We start from the raw sequence: 25,588 nt of genomic DNA, 5'->3' as shown, positions 1-25,588 counted from the left end.
TTGCTGGAGAGGTGCAAACTGCCATGGCTTCAGATTTTTTGTATTCTTGTTCTTTTCTAAAAAAGACTTTGACTTGAGTATAAACACTGGCAAGGAAGATGTATCATTTTAATACACATTTTGGGAGACTAGTTTCGTGACATGCTTGTGAAGCAGAAGCTAAAGTCTAATAAGTCTGCTAATAGGAGCAGAAAGTCATTTCTTAGAATGACTCTACAGCCACCTTGTTAATGTTGAGGATAATATGAGCTGACATTGGATTGCTGGTTTCTTCTTATGAGAGGTCTCAATGCATGAAATTGTTGCCTATGTAATTTAGGTTTCCATGATTTCCAGCAACCTAGTGATGCACAGAAAGCTGAAATAAAATTCCCACTTTTCCCAGATAAAATATTCAAATTTTCACTCTTTAAACATCTGTCTTTTAGAGACAGAGGGATATTGTGGTTGATGAAAAGATGATAGCTTAATGCCTCTTTGGTAGTTTGGTTTTCTAATAAATTATTTTTCTTGTCCTGATAGTGCTCTGGGGACCCATCAATATTATTGTATATAGTTTCAGGATAGGAAGCGGGTGAGAAAGAAACTTAGGCTAGTATTCCAGATGATACTGTAACTATACTATACTATACAATACTATACCATACCATATCATACCATACCATACCATACGATATACCATACCACACCATATACCATACCACACCATACTTGGAATAGGAAATGGCAACCCATTCCAGTATTCTTGCCTGGAGAATCCCACGGACAGAGAAGCCTGGGGGGTTATAATCCATGGGGTTGCAAAGAGTCAGACATGACTGAGTCACTGAGCATGTATGTACCATACTATACTATACTGTTACTGTTCTGATACTACACTGTACTTTAAACCTATACTTCCAGACAAATATTAGAATGACTTATATTTGAATCACAGTCTGTAATTCAACACGTTATAAAATCCCCCTTCCTCTCTCATTATTTATATACCATAGTATCCCTGAATGTTTCATTCTCTCCCTTTACTTCCTGTCTTCAGATCAGATCAGATCAGATCAGTCGCTCAGTCGTGTCCAACTCTTTGCGACCCCATGAATCGCAGCACACCAGGCCTCCCTGTCCATCACCAACTCCCGGAGTTCACTCAGACTCACGTCCATCGAGTCAGTGATGCCATCCAGCCATCTCATCCTCTGTCGTCCCCTTCTCCTCTTGCCTCCAATCCCTCCCAGCATCAGAGTGTTTTCCAATGAGTCAACTCTTCACATGAGGTGGCCAAAGTACTGGAGTTTCAGCTTTAGCATCAGTCCTTCCAAAGAAATCCCAGGGCTGATCTCCTTCAGAATGGACTGGTTGGATCTCTTTGCAGTCCAAGGGACTCTCAAGAGTCTTCTCCAACACCACAGTTCAAAAGCATCAATTCTTCGGCGCTCAGCCTTCTTCACAGTCCAACTGTCACATCCATACATGACCACTGGAAAAACCATAGCCTTGACTAGATGAACTTTTGTTGGCAAAGTAATGTCTGTGCTTTTGAATATGCTATCTAGGTTGGTCATAACTTTCCTTCCAAGGAGTAAGCGTCTTTTAATTTCATGGCTGCAGTTACCATCTGCAGTGATTTTGGAGCCCAGAAAAATAAAGTCTGACACTGTTTCCCCATCTATTCCCATGAAGTGATGGGACTGGATGCCATGATCTTCGTTTTCTGAATGTTGAGCTTTAAGTCAGCTTTTTCACTTCCTGTCTTACCAAGCCCCAAACCATGTGTCCATTGCTTTTAGAGGTATCCTCTTTCCTCCAGTCAGATACCACTATACCTGTTCTCCAAATTCACAACGATAAAATCGTGGGGAGTAGATTTATCAAGAGACCTGAGAAGAAGAAAGAGAAGGAGAATGAGCAAAGTCTTTATAACTAGAGGTGATGTAAAAGGTTAGGACTGGTTGAATGTTATATTTCTTTTGCCTCCTTCAGAATATTTTGACCTAGGAACAGGCCTGTTAATATGAGGGGCTCCATAATGCTCAGGTACAAGTAGCATGCCTGTGACCTATAGTGTGTTCATGAGTTATTCAGAGATATGAGAACAGACATTTGGGAAGCTATAATTTTGGCTCTCATACATAAGAACTAAGATATTACAACAGTAATTAATTCTTTAGTCATTCTGAAGATAACATTTTAAGTTTGCCTTTGGTTTGTACTTTATAATGAGAACATCATTGGGATGATGGGAGTTTCCCTTTCTTTCTTTTGGAGAATGTCTGTCCCCTTTCTATTCTTATTTCCAAGTTTCTAAAATACAATAAATGTGGAGTTTTTGAGCAAGCAGGCTTCCTTGCTAACTGGAGGGGATAATATGGGATGACTTTTTCTTCTTCTTCTTTTTTTAATCAATGAAAATACTTTAGAACACAAAAGTTCTACCTTATAGAGTCTGAGTACCTGTAACATATATGGGTGACCTATTTTTACAGATGCATCTTAGTCTAAGTATTGATGGGTTTTTTCAACTATTTTTTTGACTTACTTTTTTTAAATTGAAGAATAATTGCTTTATAATATTGTGTTGGTTTCTGCCATAGATCAACATGAATGACTTTTTAGTTTTCTAACTAGTCTTGAGCTAGTTATAGAGGGTTGACTTCCTCTGTCTTAGCCTTTAAGACCTGCCTGGTCCATCTCTCACTATATATTTACAGATGCACACTGAGCTCCTACTATGTTCCAACCACTTGTGTTACATGCATGTTATATCCATGTGTCCCGGCCACAATTTTTGCTTTTAGTTTCAGAACTACTATTCAGCCGAATGAACCCTTAACTCATGTCTACCCTGCTACAATATGCTTGTCCAGGTCTTTTATCTTCAGAATTCTCCTGAGAGTAGGGAACATGGTAATCAAAGGGCTAATTCTCTTCCTTTCATTCCCCCATCCTATAATATCTTTATTTGTGAAAAAAGTTTCTGTCCTCTTCTTTGCTCTCATGGTGAGTGTTAAGTTTTGCATCCATGTTTGTTTTTCTTTTGTAAGTGGGTTTTACTTTTTGGATTGCAGATATAAGACTCCAGTAATCCAAGACTATGCCCCAGCCACAAATGACGAAGAAGCTGAAGTTGAATGGTTCTATGAAGACCTACAAGACCTTCTAGAAATAACACCAACAATAGTTGTCGTTTTCATCATAAGGGACTGGAATGCAAAAGTAGAAAGTCAAGAGATACCTGGGATAACAGGCGAGTTTGGCCTTGGTGTACAAAATGAGGCAGGCAGAGGCTATCAGAGTTTTGCCAAGCGAACCCATAGCAACACCCTCTTCCAACAACACAAGAGAAGACTTTACACATGGACATCACCAGTTGATCAATACTGGAATCAAATTGATTATATTCTTTGCAACTGAAGGTGGAGATGATTTATATAGTCAGCAAAAACAAGACTGGGAGATGACTGTGGCTTAGACCATGAACTCCTTATTGCTAAATTCAGACTTAAATTGAAGAAAGTAGGGAAACCCACCAGACTAGTCAGATCATATCAGATCAGATCAGTTGCTCAGTCGTGTCTGACTCTTTGCGACCCCATGGATTGCAGCCCACCAGGCCTCCCTGTCCATCACCAACTCCCGGAGTTCACTCAGACTCACGTCCATCGAGTCAGTGATGCCATCCAGCCATCTCATCCTCTGTCGGCCCCTTCTCCTCCTGCCCCCAATCCCTCCCAGCATCAGAGTCTTTTCCAATGAGTCAACTCTTCACATGAGGTGGCCAAAGTACTGGAGTTTCAGCTTTAGCATCAGTCCTTCCAAAGAAATCCCAGGGCTGATCTCCTTCAGAATGGACTGGTTGGATCTCCTTGCAGTCCAAGGGACTCTCAAGAGTCTTCTCCAACACCACAGTTCAAAAGCATCAATTCTTCAGCGCTCAGCCTTCTTCACAGTCCAACTCTCACATCCATACATGACCACTGGAAAAACCATAGCCTTGACTAGACGAACCTCTGTTTGCAAAGTAATGTCTCTGCTTTTGAATATGCTATCTAGGTTGGTCATAACTTTCCTTCCAAGGAGTAAGCATCTTTTAATTTCATGGCTGCAGTCACCATCTGTAGTGATTTTGGAGCCCAGAAAAATAAAGTCTGACACTGTTTCCACTGTTTCCCCATCTATTTCCCATGAAGTGGTGGGACCGGATGCCATGATCTTCGTTTTCTGAATGTTGAGTTTTAAGCCAACTTTTTCACTCTCCACTTTCACTTTCATCAAGAAGCTTTTGAGTTCCTCTTCACTTTTTGCCATAAGGGTGGTGTCATCTGCATATCTGAGGTTATTGATATTTCTCCCGGCAATCTTGATTCCAGCTTGTGTTTCTTCCAGTCCAGCGTTTCTCATGATGTACTCTGCATATAAGTTAAATAAACAGGGTGACAATATACAGCCTTGACGAACCCCTTTTCCTATTTGTAACCAGTCTGTTGTTCCATGTCCAGTTCTAACTGTTGCTTCCTGACCGGCATACAAATTTCTCAAGAGGCAGATCAGGTGGTCTGGTATTCCCATCTCTTGAAGAATTTTCCACAGTTTATTGTGATCCACACAGTCAAAGGCTTTGGCATAGTCAATAAAGCAGAAATAGATGTTTTTCTGGAACTCTCTTGCTTTTTCTATGATCCAGCAGATGTTGGCAATTTGATCTCTGGTTCTTCTGCCGTTTCTAAAACCAGCTTGAATGACCTAAATCAAATCCCTTATGGTTATACAGTGGAAGTGAAAAATAGATTCAAGGGATCAGATATAATAGACAGAGTGCCTGATGAACTATGGATGGAGGTTTGTGACAATATACAGGAGGTAGTTATCAAGACCATCCCCAAGAAAAAGAAATGCAAAAAGGCAAAATAGTTGTCTGAGGAGGCCTTACAAATAGCTGAGGAAAGAAGAAACGTGAAAAGCAAAGGAGAAAAGGAAAGATATACCCATTTGAATGCAGAGTTCCAAAGAGTAACAAGGAGAGATAAGACAACCTTCCTCAGTGATCAATGCAAAGAAATAGAGTAAAACAATAGAATGGGAAAGACTAGAGATCTCTTCAAGAAAATTAGAGATACCAAGGGAACATTTCATGCAAAAATGGGCTCAATAAAGGACAGAAATAGTATGGACCTAACAGAAGCAGAAGATATTAAGAAGAGGTGGCAAGAATACACAGAAGAACTGTACAAAAAAGAGCTTCATGACCCAGATAATCATGATGGTATGATCACTCACCTAGAGCCAGACATCCTGGAATGCAAAGTCAAGTGGACCTTAGGAACACCATTATAAACAAAGCTAGTGGAGGTGATGGAATTCCAGTTGAGCTATTTCAAATCCTGAAAGATGATGCTGTGAAAGTGCTGCACTTAATATGCCAGCAAATTTGAAAAACTCAACAGGGGCTACAAGACTGGAAAAGGTCAGTTTTCATTCCAATCCCAAAGAAAGGCAATGCCAAAGAATGCTCAAACTATGACACAATTGCACTCATCTCACGTGCTAGTAAAGTAATGCTCAAGATTCTTCAAGCCAAGCTTCAACAGTATGTCAAACGTGAACCTCCAGATGTTCAAGCTGGATTTAGAAAAGGCAGAGGAACCAGAGATCAAATTGCCAACATCTGTTGGATCAAAGAAAAAGCAAGAGAGTTCCAGAAAAACATCTACTTCTGCTTTATTGACTATGCCAAAGCCTTTGTGTGGATCACAACAAACTGTGGAAAATTCTTGAAGAGATGGGAATACCAGCCTACCTTACCTGCCTCCTGAGAAATCTGTACACAGGTCAGAAAGCAACAGTTAGAACTGGACATGGAACAATGGACTGGTTCCAAATAGGGAAAGGAGTACATCAAGGCTATACATTGTCACCCCACTTATTTAACTTATATGCAGAGTACATCATGCAAAATGCTGGGCTGGATGAAGCACAAGCTGGAATCAAGATTGCAGGGAGAAATATCAATAACCTCAGATATGCAGATGACACCACCTTTATGGTAGAAAATGAAGACGTACAGAAGAGCTTCTTGATGAAAGTGAAAGAGGAGGGTGAAAAAGCTGGCTTATATTTAGCATTCAGAAAATGAAGACCATGGCATCCAGTCCCACCACTGCATGGCAAATAGATGGGAAAACAATGGAAGCAGTGACAGACTATTTTCTTGGGCTCCAAAATCACTGCAGATAGTGACTGCAGCCATGAAATTAAAAGACACTTGCTCCTTGGAAGAAAAGCTATGCCAAACCTATACAGCATATTAAAAAGCAGAGACATCACCTTGCTGATAAAGGTCCATCTAGTCAAAGCTATGGTTTTTCCATCATGTGTGGATGTGAGAGTTGAGTTATAGAGAAACCTAAGCACCAAAATGTTCATGCTTTTGAACTGTGGTGTTGGAGAAGAGTCTTTTAGAGTCCCTTGGACTGCAAGGAGATCAAAGCAGTCAATCCTAAAGGAAATCAGTCCTGAATATTCATTGGAAGGCCTAATGCTGAAGCTGAAACTCCAATACTTTGGCCACCAGTTGTGAAGAATTGACTCATTGAAAAGACCCTGATGCTGGGAAGGATTGAAGGCAGGAGGAGAAGGGGACGACAGAAGATGAAATGGTTGGATGATATCACTGACTTGATGGACCTGAGTTTGAGCAAGCTCCGGGAGTTGGTGATGGACAGGGAAGCCTGGTATGCTGCAGTCCATGGGGTCACAAAGAGTCGGACGTGACTGAGTGACTGAACTGAACAATTTGTTCCTAATTTGGGGCAAAGAACCTGAGTGTGTATTTAAGTGGGTGGTAAGAAAGCTGAGCACCGAAGAATTGATGCTTTTGAACTGTGGTGTTGGAGAAACTCTTGAGAGTCCCTTGGACTGCAAGGAAGTCCAACCAGTCCATCCTAAAGGAGATCAGCCCTGTGTGTTCATTGGAAGGAATGATGCTAAAGCTGAAACTCCAATACTTTGGCCACATCATGCGAAGAGTTGACTCATTGGAAAAGACCCTGATGCTGGGAGGGACTGGGGGCAGGAGGAGAAGGGGACGACAGAGGATGAGATGGCTGGATGGCATCACCAACTCGATGGACATGAGTTTGAGTGAACTCCAGGAGTTGGTGATGGACAGGGAGGCCTGGCGTGCTGCGATTCATGGGATCACAAAGAGTTGGACACGACTGAGCAACTAAACTGAACTGAAATGAAAGGACAAAACCATAAGATTTATTTGCACAATGAGATCAATCTGTTTCTGGTAGTCAGTCTTAGTTTGGGTCCCTCTAGCCCTCTAGGGCCAGATTTTGAGATAAGAGAAGGACTTGAGTGCAAGTAGTTTGTTTGGTAGGTGCGGGAAACATGAGTAGGAAAGGTGGGAAAACACTCAAGGAAGGTGAGGTGGCTATATATGAAGCCAGTGATATATCAAGACAGCCACTGCTATTGGTCACTGATCTTAACACCTCTGGGAAATTCTGAAAAAACAGTGTGAAATATACCTTGCCTTCTGGGGGAGCAAGCTGGGTATTTACAGTGCAACTCCATTCAGCCGTTGATTTAGACTGTTCCCTGGGGTAGAAGTGTTAGTCACGGCAGACTTCCAAGTCTTCAAAGGTTCCTGGGCAAAGAACTGCAGATTCTGCCAGTTGGTATTTGCACAGGAGCACACTGAAGTAACAGGACCCGAGGGATATGGGCAGGCAACCAGCGGCACCTGCTCTAGACTGATAGTCCAGAATTTTTATTTTCATGATTTCCACTTATTTGGCACATGTAAAACCCTTAGCACATATTTCTCAAGCCCATTTTAAGTAATCAGAGTTTACTTTCTTTTTATTCTTTTTGGAAAATAAAATTTCTGAATTACAAAATAACTTGACATGATTAATCTTTATATGCAAATACTTAATTTATCAGTGACAGGATTCATTGAAAACTAGTCTTATCAAGTAATACTTCAGTTCAGTTCAGTTCAGTTGCTCAGTCGTGTCCGACTCTTTGTGACCCCATGAATTGCAGCATGCCAGGCCTCCCTGTCCATCACCAACTCCCGGAGTTCACCCAAACCCACGTCCATTGAGTCGGTGATGCCATCCAGCCATCTCATCCTGTGTCGTCCCCTTCTCCTCCTGCCCCCAATCCCTCCTAGCATCAGGGTCTTTTCCAATGAGTCAAATCTTCGCATGATGTGGCCAAAGTACTAGAGTTTCAGCTTTAGCATCATTCCTTCCAAAGAACACCCAGGACTGATCTCCTTTAGAAGGACTGGTTGGATCTCCTTGAAACTTCAGGGTGTTGTGTATTTGGCCAAAACTATTTTAGTAAATTCTATTATGGCCCTGCTATTTTGGATCAGAATTTATTTTTAACTGGAGAATAATTGCTTTGTACTATTGTATTGGCTTCTGCCATACAACAACATGAATCAGCCATAGGTATTCATATGTCCCCTCCCTCTTAAACCTCCCCTCCCCCACCTCCCACCCCACCCCACCCCTCTAGGTTGTCACAGAGAACCATGTTGCACTCCCTGTGTTATATAGCAGCCTCCTATCAGCTATCTATTTTACATATGGTAATGCGTATGCTACTCTCTCAGTTCGCCCCTCCCTCTCCTTCCCCTGCTGTGTCCACAAGTCTGTTCTTTATATCTGTGTCTCTGTTCCTGCCATGTGAATAGTTTGTCAGTACCATTTTTCTAGATTCCATATATATGAATTAATATATGAAATGTTTCTCTTTTTGACTTACCTCACTCTGTATAACAGGGTCTAGGTTCATCCACCTCAGTAGAACGGACTCAAATGCATTTCTTTTTTGTTGTTGTTCAGTTGCATCCGACTGTTTGTGACCCCGTGGACTACAGCACACCAGGCTTCCCTGTCCTTCACTGTCTCCTGGAGTTTGCTTAGACTTATGTCCATTGAGTCAATGATGCCATCCAACCATCTCATCTTCTGTCACCCCGTACTCCTTCTGCTTCAGTCTTTCCCAGCATCAGGGCCTTTTCCAATGAGTGTGCTCTTCACATTAGGTGACCAAATTATTGAAGCTTCAACTTCAGCATCAGTCTTTCCAATGAATATTGACGATTGATTTCCTTTAGGATTGACTGGTTTGATCTCCTTGCTGTCCTTTTATGGCTGAGTAATATTCCATTGTATATAATCACAACTTCTTTTCCATCCATCTGTCGTTGGACATCTAGGTTGCTTCCATATCCTAACTATTGTAAATAGTGCTGCTATGAACATTGGGATACAAGTGTCTTTTTCAATTATTATTTTCTCAGGGTATATGCCCAGTAGTGGTATTGCTGGGTAATATGGTAGTTTTATTCCTAGTTTTTAAAGGAACCTCAATAGTGTTTTCCATAGTGGCTGTATCAATTTACATTCCCACCAACAGTGTAAGAGGGTTCCCTTTAAAGCTTAGAATAGACACATGTTAACCTGCCTGTAAAGAATTGTAAAATGCTAGAGCACAAACTAGCCATACAGATTATATAATCAGGGCTCTTGCCACCTGTTAGTTATATAGCAGATGAGGAAACATAAGATCAGTGAGAACCACTTGCCTAAAGTTGTGAAACTAGTCTTTTCTTTCTACAATCCAATATAAAACTGGAGAGAACTCTCAATCCAGGATAAAATGCTTTGCTTTTCTGGGACTGAGGATTAAATTATAAACTTCTAGAACTAATACAAAGGTTTCTGCATCTAGAGTTATTGGCTGTATCTTGGAAGTTAAACTAGTTGTTCCTGGGCTTTCTCACCACAATGATAGGGTTTCCTTATCCTGATATCTCATATATATGATTCAGATGGTGTACTTACTATTTTTTTATTTTATTTTTTTATTGGTTTCTTCTTTTTTTAATATAAATTTATTTATTTTAATTGGAGGTTAATTACTTTACAATATTGTATTGGTTTTGCCATACATCAACATGAATCCGCCACGGGTGTACATGTGTTCCCCATCCTGAACCCCCCTCCCACCTCCCTCCCTGTACCATCCCTCTGGGTCATCCCAGTGCACCAGCCCCAAGCATCCAGTATCATGCATCGAACCTGGACTGGCGATTCATTTCATATATGATATTATACATGTTTCAATGCCATTCTCCCAAATCATCCCACCCTCTCCCTCTCCCACAGAGTCCAAAAGACTGTTCTATACAACAGTGTCTCTTTTGCTGTCTCGTATACAGGGTTATCGTTACCATCTTTCTAAATTCCATATATATGTGTTAGTATACTGTATTGGTGTTTTTCTTTCTGGCTTACTTCACTCTGTATAATAGGCTCCAGTTTCATCCACCTCATTAGAACCGATTCAAATGTATTCTTTTTAATGGCTGAGTAATACTCCATTGTGTAATATATACCACAGCTTTCTTATCCATTCATCTGCTGATGGACATCTAGGTTGCTTCCATGTCCTGGCTATTATAAACAGTGCTGCGATGAACACTGGGATACATGTGTCTCTTTCAGTTCTGGTTTCCTCGGTGTATATGCCCAGCAGTGGGATTGCTGGGTCATAAGACAGTTCTATTTCCAGTTTTTTAAGGAATCTCCACACTGTTCTCCATAGTGGCTGTATTAGTTTGCATTCCCACCAACAGTGTAAGAGGGTTCCCTTTTCTCCACACCCTCTCCAGCATTTATTGCTTGTAGACTTTTGGATCGCAGCCATTCTGACTGGCGTGAAATGGTACCTCACAGTGGTTTGATTTGCATTTCTCTGATAATGAGTGATGTTGAGCATCTTTTCATTTGTTTGTTAGCCATCTGTATGTCTTCTTTGGAGAAATGTCTATTTAAACATAGGTTTGATTTTCACCATCTCCATACTCTTTGCACCCAGTCTGCTGGCCTCATTTTGCATTCAGCACTCTGCTTTGGTGCTTGAGTTCTTATTAACTTTATTTCCAGAAAATTCCTTGGACAAGCTTCTATTATAAACGCTTTCTATTAAAACTGAGAAGAGTAAGGCGTTTAAGCAAGTGGGAATACTTTAAATTCTCTCCATCTTGGTTCCTTTTAGACAGTTAAGATGTACAATAAAGCAACATAGATTGAATGCCCAGACATTTAAATATGGACTCTCTTTTGATTTTACTCATTGTTGCATGCCTCTCAGCATTGAGCCTGTGAAATTTTTCTTGGGAAATCTTTAAGGTCTATCAGAATTATTAAATAAAAACAAATTCCCTTAGATGATAAGAAAAATTTTAACTATTAAGAGAAAAATCTTTTTTTTTAAGATGACTCTAAATTAAAAAGTGTTCTCAAACAAATGGAGTAATCTAAATATTAAAAGATGATCAAAAAGAATCTCAACTATGTGGAAGCTAAGAAACTCACTCCCAGATTATTCTTTAATCCAAGAGAAGACAGTGAATACTGCAAACTCTTTAGAAAGCAATTTAATGAGACACATCATACACAAACCTACAGGTTGTAATCAGAGTCCTAATGCTTACCTCAGAAGAGAAAGCAAAAAATTAAAGAAGCCAGAAAAAAGAAAAAGCAAGAAGAGGAAAAATAGAAAAGATATTATTTATGAAAAAAGAGAGCAAAAAATTTTTAACTGCTGGAGAAGATAAATGCTCATCTGGTTCTTTGAAAATGGCAGTAACATTGTTATCCCTTAAAGTCTATTAAGAAAAATAATAGAGTATAAAAATATTGAAAATGACCAAAGAGAAGCACATATTTATTTATTTAATCATTAATTTATGGAGTGGGAACTATGTGCAGGGCATTGTACTGATAAGCACCGTATTTCATCTAATCATCAAGAATAGCCTTCTGAGATGGGTACTACTTTTATCTTCATGTAACCTGTGAAGAACCCGAGGCTTAGCGAGATTAGTGAGAATAAGTAATGTGTGCAAGATGACACAGCTAGAAGTCAAACCCAGGTTATCATATTCAGCATCTTCATTCCTAACCATTGATTGGAGATGGTGGTTCTTATTTATTTATTTTGAATACCGTTCTAATGGGAGGGCTTCCCTGGTAGCTCAGGTGGTAAAGAATCTGCCTTCAGTGAAGGAGACCTGGGTTCAATCCCTAGGTTGGGAAGATCTCCTGGAAAAGGGAATGGCATCCCACTCTAGTATTCTTGCCTGGAGAATTCCATGGACAAAGGGACAGGCTACAGTCTATGGGATTGCAAACAGTCAGACCTGACTGAGGGGCTAACATACACACACACATAGTTTTATTGGGAAACCTCAGTGTGGGTTCTATAAATCTCCCTTCTAAGAATTGTAACGAGAGTTTTAAAGTATTTTTTAGTTAAAGAAAGTTTCCAGGAAAAAATTCCTACTGAATGGCATCAGACTTGTTAAAAAGTTTGTTGTTGCAGATGCATGGAAGTATCTTTTGAGTAACCCTACAACAAATATGGGATATTTAGTAATGGCACCCTCCTCCAGTACTCTTGCCTGGAAAATCCCATGGACAGAGGAGCCTGGTGGGCTGCAGTCCACAGGGTCGCAAAGAGTTGCACACGACTGAGTGACTTCACTTTCACTTTACTGCATTAGAGAAGGAAATGGCAACCCACTCCAGTGTTCTTGCCTGGAGGATCCCAGGGATGGGAGAGCCTGGTGGGCTGCTGTCTATGGGGTTGCACAGAGTCAGACACGACCAAAGCAACTTAGCAGGAGAAGTATCGGTTGGGGTAGTGAATCCGAACTCTTTCAGCTCCAAAGTTTTGTCTTTCCTCTAGTTAACAGGATGGACTTTGTAGGAGGAGCTGCTTTCTCTCACCTGTAGAGTCTGATTGTGCCTCTGGTGGAGGGGGGAAATTAACAACTAGTGGGAATTTCAGTAACATGAATTCTTCAAAATTGGATTTCTTCCTCCCTCTACTAGAAAGTCTTTTTAGGACTAAGGATAAAACTAAGATTTAATGAGCACAAAAATCCTATGATCATCATTGAGACTTTAAACTGGAAAGATTATTTACTAAAATTACAATATTTTTTTCTTGACACTTAAAATACTCACTGCTTTGAACAAGCAGTTTCTGAATCTATTCAACTGTCTGCTTATTTTCTTGTTAATGCAAACCATGAATATGTTATCTGAATCTAATTTAACAATTTGAGCTTCCATTAACACCTCAGATAAAAGTGATAAGCTCTCTCAGCACAATGTATAAATCCTTTCAGGATAAGGTATGGTGTTTTAAATTCTAGATCTAGCTCAGTCATGTCTGACTCTTTCCTGACCCCATGGACTGTAGCCCTCCAGGCTCTTCTGTCCATGGAATTCTCCAGGCAAGAATACTAGAGTGAGTTGCCATTTCCTTCTCCAGGGGATCTTCCCCACCCAGGGATCGAACCCGCGTCTCCTGTGTCTCCTGCATTGGCAGGCAGATTCTTTAGCACTGCGCCACCTGGAAAGCCCTGCTTTAAATTATGCAAGTACAAATCCCTAACATTTAAATAAAAATATTCTCCTCATTTCCAGATACTTTTTGATAAAAGAAAAGGTGTTATGGAAATAAAGTCAAATAATTTTGGAAGGAACATAGGATCTGTTCCTTGATTGGGTGCCAATGACTATCTGGCTTCAGTGAAGGGAACTATCCAAAAATTTCCCTTGGAGAGTAGTAAAACATTTAGAGCAAAATAGTAAAATGCATTAATCAGTTATTAATAGGGTAGCAAATAGCATGGGTATTAAATCAAGCATCTGATTAAGTAATAAATATTGAGTTGGCAAAAAATATTATATAGAGAGAGAGACCTTCACTGTAACCTACTTATGTCAAATCCTTGTCTTGGTTTTCCTTATGCACTTCAAGTGCTTAGCAAGCACGGGCACATAGTAGGTCCTCAAATACTTGGTTGAAAGAAGAAAAATACCCTAGTGAAATATGCTAATGCAGAGCAAACATTTTAGATAAAAGTCAGAAAGGATTTTCTCTATTTGTTGGGATCTGCTGAGAACTAAAACATGTAATAAAGTTGGGTTTTCTCAGCATGCTGAGTAGCTCTGAAGAAAGGCACAGATGTAATCGTGGGTTAGAAATTTTTTGCAACAGTAATGAAGCCAATAAACTTGGAAGATTAAAAGAGATTCACTTCTAAAGAATTACAGTGGACCTTGTTAACGGAATTAAATTATATATCTAATCTTTTTTAAGTCAAGTGGCAAAAGGCTTCTTTTCTATCAGATTAAATTGGAAAATTCTCATTTAGACCACCATGGCATATCAGATAATGAAAGTATTTCTCTCAAGCTTGTGAGACTTTTAAATCTTGTTTCCTTTCAGTGGAATATAGGTTTTTAAAGGGAAAGTTAATATTCTTAATTTTCCAGAAATATGCAAAAGTCAAATCAAAATGCCCCATGGAAAAAAATGGGTACATAGGAGAACTAAAATCTTAGAATTTTGCAGGTGATTAATTAAAAGTATTTTTAGCTGAGTCCTCCATAATCAGAGCTCATCAGACTATTGACTACATTAAAAGAGCTAAGTAATTAAAAGAAGTAAACATTACAAGTTAAATTTATCTCATCTCCATGATTATCCTGGCCCATATTGTAACTTTTGTGACTTCCTGGGATGTAACTTTTAGATCCCACAATCATGTACTTGTGATTTGCTAGAACTTTGCAAATATTAATACTTGCATTTTCTAACAAACTAACAAACTTCAGATATAGATAAAACCAATCTCAAGTAACAGTATTGGAATATGTTGTTCTTGGAGGGAAAATCTTAGCCAAAAAACATAACAGTTTAACATTTAACTTATTCTGACTTAAAAAATGGCATTTCAATAAATGAGTAAGGCTTTAAAGAAGAAACCATTGTTTCTCCAAACTTAAAATTGAAAATACGATGGAAAGAAAAATTGGGATAAATTACTAGTGGGCAAATTTTTTACATTATGTAAACTATGTATAAACTTGTAGCTGTTGACATCTATATAGCTTGCTTACAGTGATTGTAACCTTTTGAGAAGTTCCAGTGGATGAGTCTTAATTTTATAAAGGCAACTTGGAGAAATTATGCTTTTGTGACCCTTCATGTAAAATCCAAAAATCCTTGCTCTGACCCACCTACCTATTCAATAGTTTGCTTAATAAAGGATTATGCCAGGGTAATCAGTAGCTAGATCTTAAGACCAATGAAGGCTTGGTGAAAGGAAGATCTTACCAGTTGATGTCCAAATAGCTTGGAGTCTGTTTGATCTAGGTCAGGTGAAAATCTAGGCTCAATGACTTTGTTTTCTTTATTATGTAAGCACTTTTTTAAAATTAGGAAAGTTTATGTTCACTGTTTCCAGTGAAAAATAAGCAAAGATACATAAAAAGAGCCACTATTTCTCCCAGCCTACTCCTTTCCTACCCTAAAAAATGTTATTGGCATAGCTTTCTGCTTTTACATACAAAATTATAAGTTCATGTCAAAAAAGTAAATGCTGTATAGATGTTTGCTTTGTTTTAATACATCACATTAAATATATGGCTCTGAAATGTAATCTTCTTATTTAGCAATATAGACTTCTCAAGGCAATTGATATAGAGCTGGCCAATGGATGACTTCTTAAGACACAGATTACTAGGCCTCATTCTCACAGATTCCAATTCAGTAGTCCTGGTGTGGGGCCAGAGAATATGCTTTTCTAGCAAGTTGCTGGGTGATGCTGAGTTCAAAGGCCACACTTTGGGAATCTTTGCTCTAATCTATTCTTTGGTAGCTATGGACTATTGCATGGAGGAAACGTGCTGTAATTTATCTAAGCACTTCCCATATTGTTGTCTCTTTATTTTTTGTTTTAATCTTTCACTATGGTGTTGCAGTAGACATCTTTGTTCATAGAAAAGATGGATTTTTATTTTTTCTATGTTCTGTTCTGTGGCGGTGATTTCCACCATTCTGTATTCCAGGTCATTCTGTCTCAGTTATTCTGCTATTGATTCCCTCAGTGTATTATTCATTTCTGTTTGTTCTTTGGTTTTTCTAGGTCTTTGGTAAACATTTCTTGCATCTTCTCCATTGTTTTTCCAAGATCCTGAATCATCTTCACTATCATTATTCTGAATTCTTTTCTGGAAGGTTGCCTATCTCTACTTCATTTAGTTGTTTTTCTGGGGTTTTATCTTGTCCTTTCATCTGGGACATAACCTTCTCCTTGTTCATCCTGATGAACTTTCTGTAATGTGGTTTTTGTTCTAGCCACTGTGGGATTGTAGTTCTCCTTGCTTCTTCAGGATGTTCATTTCTAATGGATAGATTCCCAAAATGAGATTCATAAGTCAAAGGTAAAAAGCATTTACAATTTTAATAGCTTTGCCTGATTACTTTCCAAGAGGGATCATTGCAATTCACAAATTATTTCCTATCAGAGGTTATATATCCTTTTTTTCCCATCAGTGCTGTATTCTTACTATATCATTATTTCTATATGATATGAATAAAAAAAATGACATCTTATTGTTATTATTTGCATTCCTTTAAACCATAGAGAAGTTGAGAAAATTTTTGTATATTTATTTGCCTTTAGAATTTCTTCTTTTGTCTTTGCCTTTGTGTCACTTTTACCTTCAGTCACTTCTCTTTTTCTTAATTATTTCTGGAGATCTTTTAATACAAGGAATATTAACCCTTTATCTGACATAGGTATTAAAAATATTTTCCTGTTTCTCATTTCTCTTAAATTCTGCTTACGGTATGTTTGCCATGAAAGGTGCTTAATTTTTACATAATGGAATATTACATAAGGCTTTTAGGCATTATCCTTACCCTTGCTTAGGATAACCTTGTGTCACACAAGGTTATACAAATACTCTTCCTAAATTTCTTGTAATGTTTTAACTATTGTATATTTTGTGTTTAAATACTTACATCATCTCATCTGGAATCAATTTTACTTCACAATGTGAAATTGGGGTACAAGTGGCAATCCTTTCCCCACTTCAGGGCCAGGGCATTTTTATCCTTTGTGTAATTTCCTTCAGGCCTCTAGGTCAGAAGACCACATGCACCAAGTGGACAGGTGTGATCTTTATGGAAGAGAAGCCCAGGCATCTGTTTGCTGATTTTCTTTGAGAAACTAAGTAACCTGAAGCATCCTTGGAAACCCCAAACATAGGTAAGTCCTCTCCCCTGGGTCTGATCCCTTGGCTTAGATCATAAATGAGAAAAGTTTCCAGCTGATTCTCAGACCCTGAAGACACCTTACAAGTATTATATGTCCTGCTCACCAGCCTCCCATCTTAATATGGTTATTACTTCAGTTCAGTTCAGTTCAGTCACTCAGTCATGTCCGACTCTTTGCGACCCTATGAATCGCAGCACACCAGGCCTCCCTGTCCATCACTAACTCCCGGAGTTCACTCAGACTCACGTCCATTGAATCAGTGATGCCATCCAGCCATCTCATCCTCTGTCATCCCCTTCTCCTCCTGCCCCCGATCCCTCCCAGCATCAGAGTCTTTTCCAATGAGTCAACTCTTTGCATGAGGTAGCCAAAGTACTGGAGTTTCAGCTTTAGCATCATTCCTTCCAAAGAAATCCCAGAGCTGATCTCCTTCAGAATGGACTGGTTGGATCTCCTTGCGGTCCAAGGGACTCTCAAGAGTCTTCTCCAACACCACAGTTCAAAAGCATCAATTCTTCGGTGCTCAGCCTTCTTCACAGTCCAACTCTCACATCCATACATGACCACAGGAAAAACCATAGCCTTGACTAGACAGACATTTGTTGGCAAAGTAATGTCTCTGCTTTTCAATATGCTATCTAGGTTGGACATAACTTTCCTTCCAAGGAGTAAACGTCTTTTAATTTCATGGCTGCATTCACCATCTGCAGTGATTTTGGAGCCCAGAAAAATAAAGTCTGACACTGTTTCCACTGTTTTCCCATCTATTTCCCATGAAGTGATGGGACCGGATGCCATGATCTTCATTTTCTGAATGTTGAGCTTTAAGCCAACTTTTTCACTCTCCATTTTCACTTTCATCAAGAGGCTTTTCAGTTCCTCTTCACTTTCTGTCATAAGGGTGGTGTCATCTGCATATCTGAGGTTATTGATATTTCTCCCGGCAATATTGATTCCAGCTTGTGTTTCTTCCAGCCCAGCGTTTCTCATGCTGTACTCTGCATATACGTTAAATAAGTAGGGTGACAATGTATAGCCTTGACGTACTATTTTTCCTATTTGGAACCAGTCTGTTGTTCCAAGTCCAGTTCTAACTGTTGCTTCCTGACCTGCATACAGATTTCTCAAGAGGCAGGTCAGGTGATCTGGTATTCCCATCTCTTTCAGAATTTTCCACAGTTTATTGTGATCCACACAGTCAAAGGCTTTGGCATAGTCAATAAAGCAGAAATAGATGTTTTTCTGGAACTCTCTTGCTTTTTCCATGATCCAGCGGATGTTGGCAATTTGATCTCTGGTTTCTCTGCCTTTTCTAAAACCAGCTTGAACATCAGGAAGTTCACGGTTCATGTATTGCTGAAGCCTGGCTTGGAGAATTTTGAGCATTACTTTACTAGCATGTGAGATGAGTGCAATTGTGCAGTAGTTTGAGCATTCTTTGGCACTGCCTTTCTTTGGGATTGGAATGAAAACTGACCCTTTCCAGTCCCGTGGCCACTGCTGAGTTTTCCAAATTTGCTCGCATATTGAGTGCAGCACTTTCACAGCATCATTTTTCAGGAGTTGGAATAGCTCAATGGGAATGCCATCACCTCCACTAGCTTTGTTTGTAGTGATGCTTTCTAAGGCCCACTTGACTTCACATTCCAGGATGTCTGGCTCTAGGTGAGTGATCACACCATCGTGATTATCTGGGTCGTGAAGATCTTTTTTGTACAGTTCTTCTGTGTATTCTTGCCACCTCTTCTTGATATCTTCTGCTTCTGTTATGTCCATACCATTTCTGTCCTTTATTTAGCCCATCTTTGCATGAAATATTACCTTGGTATCTCTAATTTTCTTGAAGAGATCTCTAGTCTTTCCCATTCTGTTGTTTTCCTCTATTTCTTTGCATTGATCTCTGAGGAAGGCTTTCTTATCTCTTCTTGCTATTCTTTGGAACTCTGCATTCAGATGCCTATATCTTTCCTTCTCCTTTGCTTTTCGCTTCTCTTCTTTTCACAGCTATTTGTAAGGCTTCCCCAGACAGCCATTTTACTTTTTTTCATTTCTTTTCCATGGGGATCATCTTGATCCCTGTCTCCTGGACAATGTCACGAACCTCATTCCATAGTTTATCAGGCACTCTATCTATCAGGTCTAGGCCCTTAAATCTATTTCTCACTTCCACTGTATAATCATAAGGGATTTGATTTAGGTCATACCTGAACGATCTAGTGGTTTTCCCCACTTTCTTCAAGGAGTTCATGATCTGAGCCACAGTCAGCTCCTGGTCTTGTTTTTGTTGACTGTATAGAGCTTCTCCATCTTTGGCTGCAAAGAATATAATCAATCTGATTTCGATGTTGACCATCTGGTGATGTCCATGTGTAGAGTCTTCTCTTATGTTGTTGGAAGAGGGTGTTTGCTATGACCAGTGCATTTTCTTGGCAAAACTCTATTCGTCTTTGCCCTGCTTCATTCCGTATTCCAAGGCCAAATTTGCCTGTTACTCCAGGTGTTTCTTGACTTCCTACTTTTGCATTCCAGTCCCCTATAATGAAAAGGACATCTTTAGAAAGGGTATTTTCAGTGAATCAAGAATCTGTGTTCGAGCTACTCTCGTCTCAGAACACAAATACTATACAGTTAACTACATCTTTATATCAATGAGGGAAAGTTAGCAAATAAAGATTAGCAGAAAGGAGGCGGAAAAACCCACCCATATTTCAAGCATCCTGATACTCTTAGCCTCTTGATGTATACTCTTAGCCTCTTTTCAGATTATACAAATAAATCAATAATAGACAAATAAACATGTAAATTTTAAAATAGCACTTTCCTTTTTTTTTTTTAATCTTCTCCTCTATTTTTTTTTTTTTTTTGACATTTAGATTGCTGCCAGTTCTTTGTGGTCATGTATACAATGAGATACACATCATCTCTAATTGCATTTTTGTGAAGGTTTATTGTTTCTTTAGTAAAAATTTCTAGGATGGTATATATTCATATTTAAAATGTTTCCAAATTACTCTCCAGGAAAATTCTTGTTTACTTTCCCATTGACCATGAATGAAAATGCCCATCTGTCCATATAACTCTACAGAAAAAAGTTTGTGTCACCAAATGCAAACCCAGCTTCTTTTTAAAAGTCCTTTGTTCCTTGTTTAGGCTTTAGTGGCTAAGTCAAAGATCTCTCTTTGTAAATGTCACATTGAACTTGAAAATATATGGGTTATTTTCAAATATCTTTTGATATTTGTGCTTCTCTGGTGGCTCATCTGGTAAAGAATCTGCCTGCAATGAGGGAGACCTGGGTTTGATCCCAGAGTTGGGAAGATCCCCTAGAGAAGGGAACAGCTGCCCACTCCAGTATTCTGGCCTGGAGAATTTCATGGACTGTATAGTCCCTGGGGTTGCAGAGTCGGACATGACTGAGCAACTTTCTTTTTCTTTTTTTTTATATTGATCTCTAACATAATTCTACAGTGATAAAAGAATGGACTGTATGATTTTAATACCTTTAGACCATGAAAATTTTCACCTTGTTTTATGTCCATAGATATGTTCCAGTGTCTTCTAGTTTGTAATCTAGGAGCAGTAAAGTATCTGCAATGATAAAGAGTAAAGAGCTGTGTAAAGAGCCTGTAATGCAGGAGACTCAGGAGAAGTGGGTTCGATCCCTGGGTCAGGATCCTACTGTCCTCTGAAATTATATAAATCTTAATTGTATTGAATTGGTTCATAGTTCAGGTCTACTATATCCTTCTACTATATATTCATTCTGTTAATGAGTGAATATTAATTTTATTTCTCTGTTCATTCATTCTATTTATTTTTTAAGTTTGATATTAAAACTCCAACTAAAAATCTTAATTTACTTAAAAAATAATTGTAATATATACTAAATCTCAAACCAAGCTAAGCAAATTAAGGTTACACTGGAAAGCAACACTGTCTGGAGTATTTTTCTTAAGAGCACAGAGAGGAGTTGACATGCAGCAAGGCGACGGTAGGGCAAGCAGCGTGGGCCAGGCTAACCTAGGAGCAGAGGATCAGTTCACGAAGAGCGAGCGGGTGAACTCGACGTAGTCAAAAGCAGTGGGGAGTTCGCGGCCCTTGCCGTCCACGTAAGGCTTCACGTGGGAGACACAGTAGTGGGCTTGTTCCCGAGTCACGTTCTGGTACAGCTGCTCCTTGGTCACCTAAGGCTTCCCTTCGGAGCTCAGGGCCCGGAAGGCGCTCTCAATCTCCTCGCTGGACTTGACGTTCTCGGTCTCACGGCTGATCATAAAGGCCATGTACTCTTGCAGGGAGACGTGGCCGTCCCTGTTAGGATCCACAGTGTCCAGGATGGCCTCGAACTCAGGGTTGGGCTCCCCTTCCTCCACCATGGGCAGGTCATAGCCCAGGGAGCGCAGACAGGATTTGAACTCCTGGTGGTTCAGCCGGCCGGACTTGTCCTTGTCGAAGTGTTTGAACATCATGCTGAATTCTTTGAGGGCCTCCTCGGTCACTCCTGTCGTGTTCCTGGCCTGGATCTGCTGCTCCAGGTTGTGCTGCTCCCCCAATTCCTGTCTCAAGGCCGGCTGCCCCATTCCGACTACAGAAAAATCTAAGCAGCCAGCTAGTTCCCCTCTTGTTCACCCTCCCTCAATTTTGTTTTCATGTAAAAGACAAATAAATGACTTGACTCCCCCCCACCAAAAAAATAAATGTAATATATAGTAGAACTATATGTAATTTTGTTCTGTATTTTCCAAGTCTCCTATAAATGTGTTATCATATTTTTCATAATTTAAAAAAATAAAGAAGAAAAAAATCATTTGTTCCTCCTTTGGTAGATAGTTTATTTTTATTGCTTGACTCTTCAGGATTGGTTTTTCCTCTTATGTATGAAAAACCATCACAATTTCCCACCCTTGTGAGTATGTTGCACATTTCAGTGAGCTGCTTCTCCCTGCTCCATGTCTGGTCTCATATAAACACATCAATATACATATTCTCATCCTCTAAGACTAAGCAAGTTGTCCAAGCCACATTTACATCAATTTGGGGATTTTACTACTATGAGAGAAAAGAAGTTCTCTCTCTCTCTCTCTCTCTGTTATTTTCCAGACTTATGAAAACAACAGAGAAAATTATAGCAGAGAAATGGAGGGAGAAAGGGGAAATAGTAGAGAGAGGAAGAGAAAGACAGGAGGAACAAGACAGACTATGTGTGCCTGAAGCAAAAGCTTCTGCTGGGCTTTTTATCAACATGAGCCAATCACTTCCATTGGTGAATCTACCTTTCTTCTTAGTCCTTTTTAAAGGTGCAGATCCAGCTATTTCTTTTCTATTTTATAGCCATCATTCAATCACCTAGAATTGACTCTTAATCTTTAAAGTTAAAATAATTATTTTTCATTCATCACAAAAATGGAACCAAATAAAGACATTTTGGCTTTCCCTGGTGTCTCAGTGGTAAAGTATCTGTCTGCAGTGCAGGAGACTCAGGAGAAGTGGGTTCAATCCCTGGGTTGGGAAGATCCCCTGGAGGAGGGCATAGCAACCCACTACAGTATTCTTGCTGGGAAAACCCATGGACAGAAGAGCCTGGCAGGCTACAGCCCTTGGAACTGCAAAGAGATGGACACAATTGAGCATGCACACACCAAATGAAACACATTTTTCATTTCTTTAGTGTTGACTAGGTTACAAAATGTTTGCTATTACAAAGAGGTTCACACAAGGTAGGTTGTTTATCTCCTTGATGAAGTAGAGAACAGAAATAAGAGAAGACTTTTGTTCTCATTCCTTCCTCACCTTTGAGCTTTGGCTATTGTATTAGCAATCCAGTGGTGACAAGTGATTTCGGTTCCCTGGTCACATCATTAATCACATTAAAGATGTCAGACACCAAAATGAAGGTGGGGAAATCACTTGCCTTGTCATCTAATGTCTTTCCATTAGGGACCCAGTCAAAGAGTTTTAAAGACATTGACAATAGATAGGCAGTTGATATTAAATCTGCTGAAAGCAATAAAAAAGCAGCTAGATTACAAACAAGCTAGCAGTAACCTGGTGGGACCTCAAATAAGAAGATATTAGAATTATTTAAAATTCAACTTACCTTTTGCTTTGATGGAATTACTTTAGTGCAGGCATAGTGAGGGTAGATGGGGGCTTCCTTGGTAGTTCAGTAGTTAAGAATCTGCCTGCTAATGCAGGAGACTCAGCATGATCCTCTGGAGGAGGAAATGGTAACCCACTCCAGTATTCTTGCCTGGACAATCCCATGGAAAATAGAGCCTGCTGGGCTACAGACCATGGGGTCACAGAGAGTCAAACGGGACTGAGAGACAGCATGCATGCACATCTGGCATCAGCTTTATTATATCAAGTTATACATATGCAGATTTATGTATCTATAATCTATGGGCTTCCTAGGCAGTGCCCTGGTAAAGAATCCACCTGCCAATCAGGAGACAGAGGAGATGCAGTTTCCATCCTTCAGCTGGCAAATCCCCTGGAGAAGGAAATAGCAACTCAGTCTAGTATTTTTGCCTGGGAAATCTCATGGACAGAGGAACCTGGTGGGCTACAGTCCATGGGGTTGCAAAAGAGTCAGACAGATTTAGTGACTAAACAACCCCCAAGTGATAGTGGGCAGAGGTTGGGAAGGAGACGGATTGGGTTTTAATCATACATCATTGTTTAAATTATTTTCCAGGAAAGCACTTTTGGAGGTTGGAAGATGATATTGTTTTTGAAAAGATAATCATTAACTCTGGGACTGATATTTATTTGCACAACTCATTCCTAGACTTAATGAAACTCCCAAATTTATTAATGGAAACTAATACGGAAAAAAGGATCATGTCTCTTGCAGAAATTGCCAAGGGTTACATCTTGGAGTAAGAATTATATGTTAATGTTGAAGAGAAGTTGAAAACCATGCTAAAAAATAGACCATATTCCCAGGGAGATTCCAACAACGAATTTAATGTTTGAGTTGATGTAGCATTTGGCTGATAAGGTATAGACTTGGTTTAATTTGATTTATTGTTGTTCAGTTGCTCAGTTGTGTCTGACCCTTTGCGACCCCGTGGCCTGAGACCCCAACATGCCAGGCCTGTCTTTCACCATCTCCAAGAGCTTGCTCAAACACACGTCCACTGAGTTAGTGATGCCATCCAACTATCTCATCCTCTGTTATCCCCTTCTCCTCCTGCCTTCAATCTTTCTTAGCATCAGGGTCTTTTTAAATGAATCAGCTCTTCCCATCAGAGGGTCAAGGTATTGGAGATTCAGTTTTAGCATCAGTCCTTCCAATGAATATTCAGGGTTGATTTCCTTAAGAATTGACTGGTTTGATATTCTTGTAGTCCAAGGGACTCTTGTCTTCACCACCACCACAATTTGAAAGCATCAACTTTTTGGCCCTCAGCCTTCTGTATGGTCCAACTCTCATAATCCGTACATGACTACTGAAAAAACTGCAAGTGAAAATCGCTCAGTCGTGTCTGACTCTTTGTGACCCCCTGAACTGTAACCCAATAGGGTCCTCTAGGTCTGTGGGATTTTCCAGGTAAGAATACTGGAGTGCTTTGCCACTCCCTTCTTCCATGGATCTTCCTGACCCAGGGATTAAATCCGGTCTCCAGCATTGCAGGCAGACTCTTAACTGTCTGAGCCACTGTAAAGAAAGTCCATTTTGAAGATAAGGATAAATTCCCCCCTTCTAGGACCTTCAGTCATAGTACTCCTTTGATAAAGCTTCCTTCCCAGGAGCCAAGGCCATACTGACTTACTGTGTACATAGTGATCTGTCATAATTTTGACTATATGGGCCTTTGTCAGAAAACTGATGTCTTTGCTTTTTAATATGATGTCTAGGTTTGTGATAGCTTTACTTCCAAGGAGCAACTGTCTTTTAATTTCACGGCTACAGTTATCGTCCACAGTGATTTTAAATAAAATCAAGAAAATAAAATCTGCCTTTGTTTCCATTTTTTACCCATCTATTTGCCATGGAGTGATGGGACCAGGTGCCATGATCTTAGTTTTTTGAATGTTAACTTTTAAGCCATTTTTTTTTTTCACTATCACTCACCTTCAAGAGGTTCTTTAGTTCCTCTTCACTTTCTGCCATTAGAATGTATCATCTACATATCTGAGGTTATTGATATATTTCTCCCAGCAATCTTGATTCCAGCTTGAGCTTCATCCAGCCCGGCATTTCATATGATATACTCTGCATATAGGTTAAATAAACAGGGTGACAATATACAGCCTTGTCATACTCCTTTCCTAATTTTGAACCAGTCAGTTGTTCCATGTCTGATTCTAACTGTTGCTTCTTGACTTGCATATAGGTTCCTAGGAGGCAGGTAAGGTGGTCTAGTCTTCCCATCTCTTTAAGAATTTTATACACTTTATTGTGATCCACACAGT

The 25,588-nt window shown here is 39.6% G+C and overlaps 1 protein-coding gene and 1 pseudogene across 1 annotated transcript in view; one reads left to right on the top strand and one right to left on the bottom strand.

Moving 5' to 3' along the window:
* The window catches only part of LOC139184219 (craniofacial development protein 2-like), a 290,608-nt gene extending 282,519 nt beyond the window's left edge, over positions 1 to 8,089 (top strand). Inside the window, exon 3 of the mRNA XM_070793960.1 lies at positions 3,063 to 8,089. Within this exon, the coding sequence (XP_070650061.1) occupies positions 3,063 to 3,408 (346 nt within the window). The 3' untranslated portion in view covers positions 3,409 to 8,089. The remainder of the gene's footprint in view (positions 1 to 3,062) is intronic.
* Positions 8,090 to 21,062: 12,973 nt separating this feature from the next.
* LOC109561312 (spectrin alpha chain, non-erythrocytic 1 pseudogene) lies at positions 21,063 to 21,747 on the bottom strand (annotated as a pseudogene).
* Positions 21,748 to 25,588: the final 3,841 nt, after the last annotated feature.

Source organism: Bos indicus, chromosome 7, assembly GCF_029378745.1.
Source record: "Bos indicus isolate NIAB-ARS_2022 breed Sahiwal x Tharparkar chromosome 7, NIAB-ARS_B.indTharparkar_mat_pri_1.0, whole genome shotgun sequence".
Taxonomy (NCBI): Eukaryota; Metazoa; Chordata; class Mammalia; order Artiodactyla; family Bovidae; genus Bos; species Bos indicus.
Note: the sequence above shows the minus strand (reverse complement) of the source record. Positions and strands in the feature narration are given on the sequence as shown.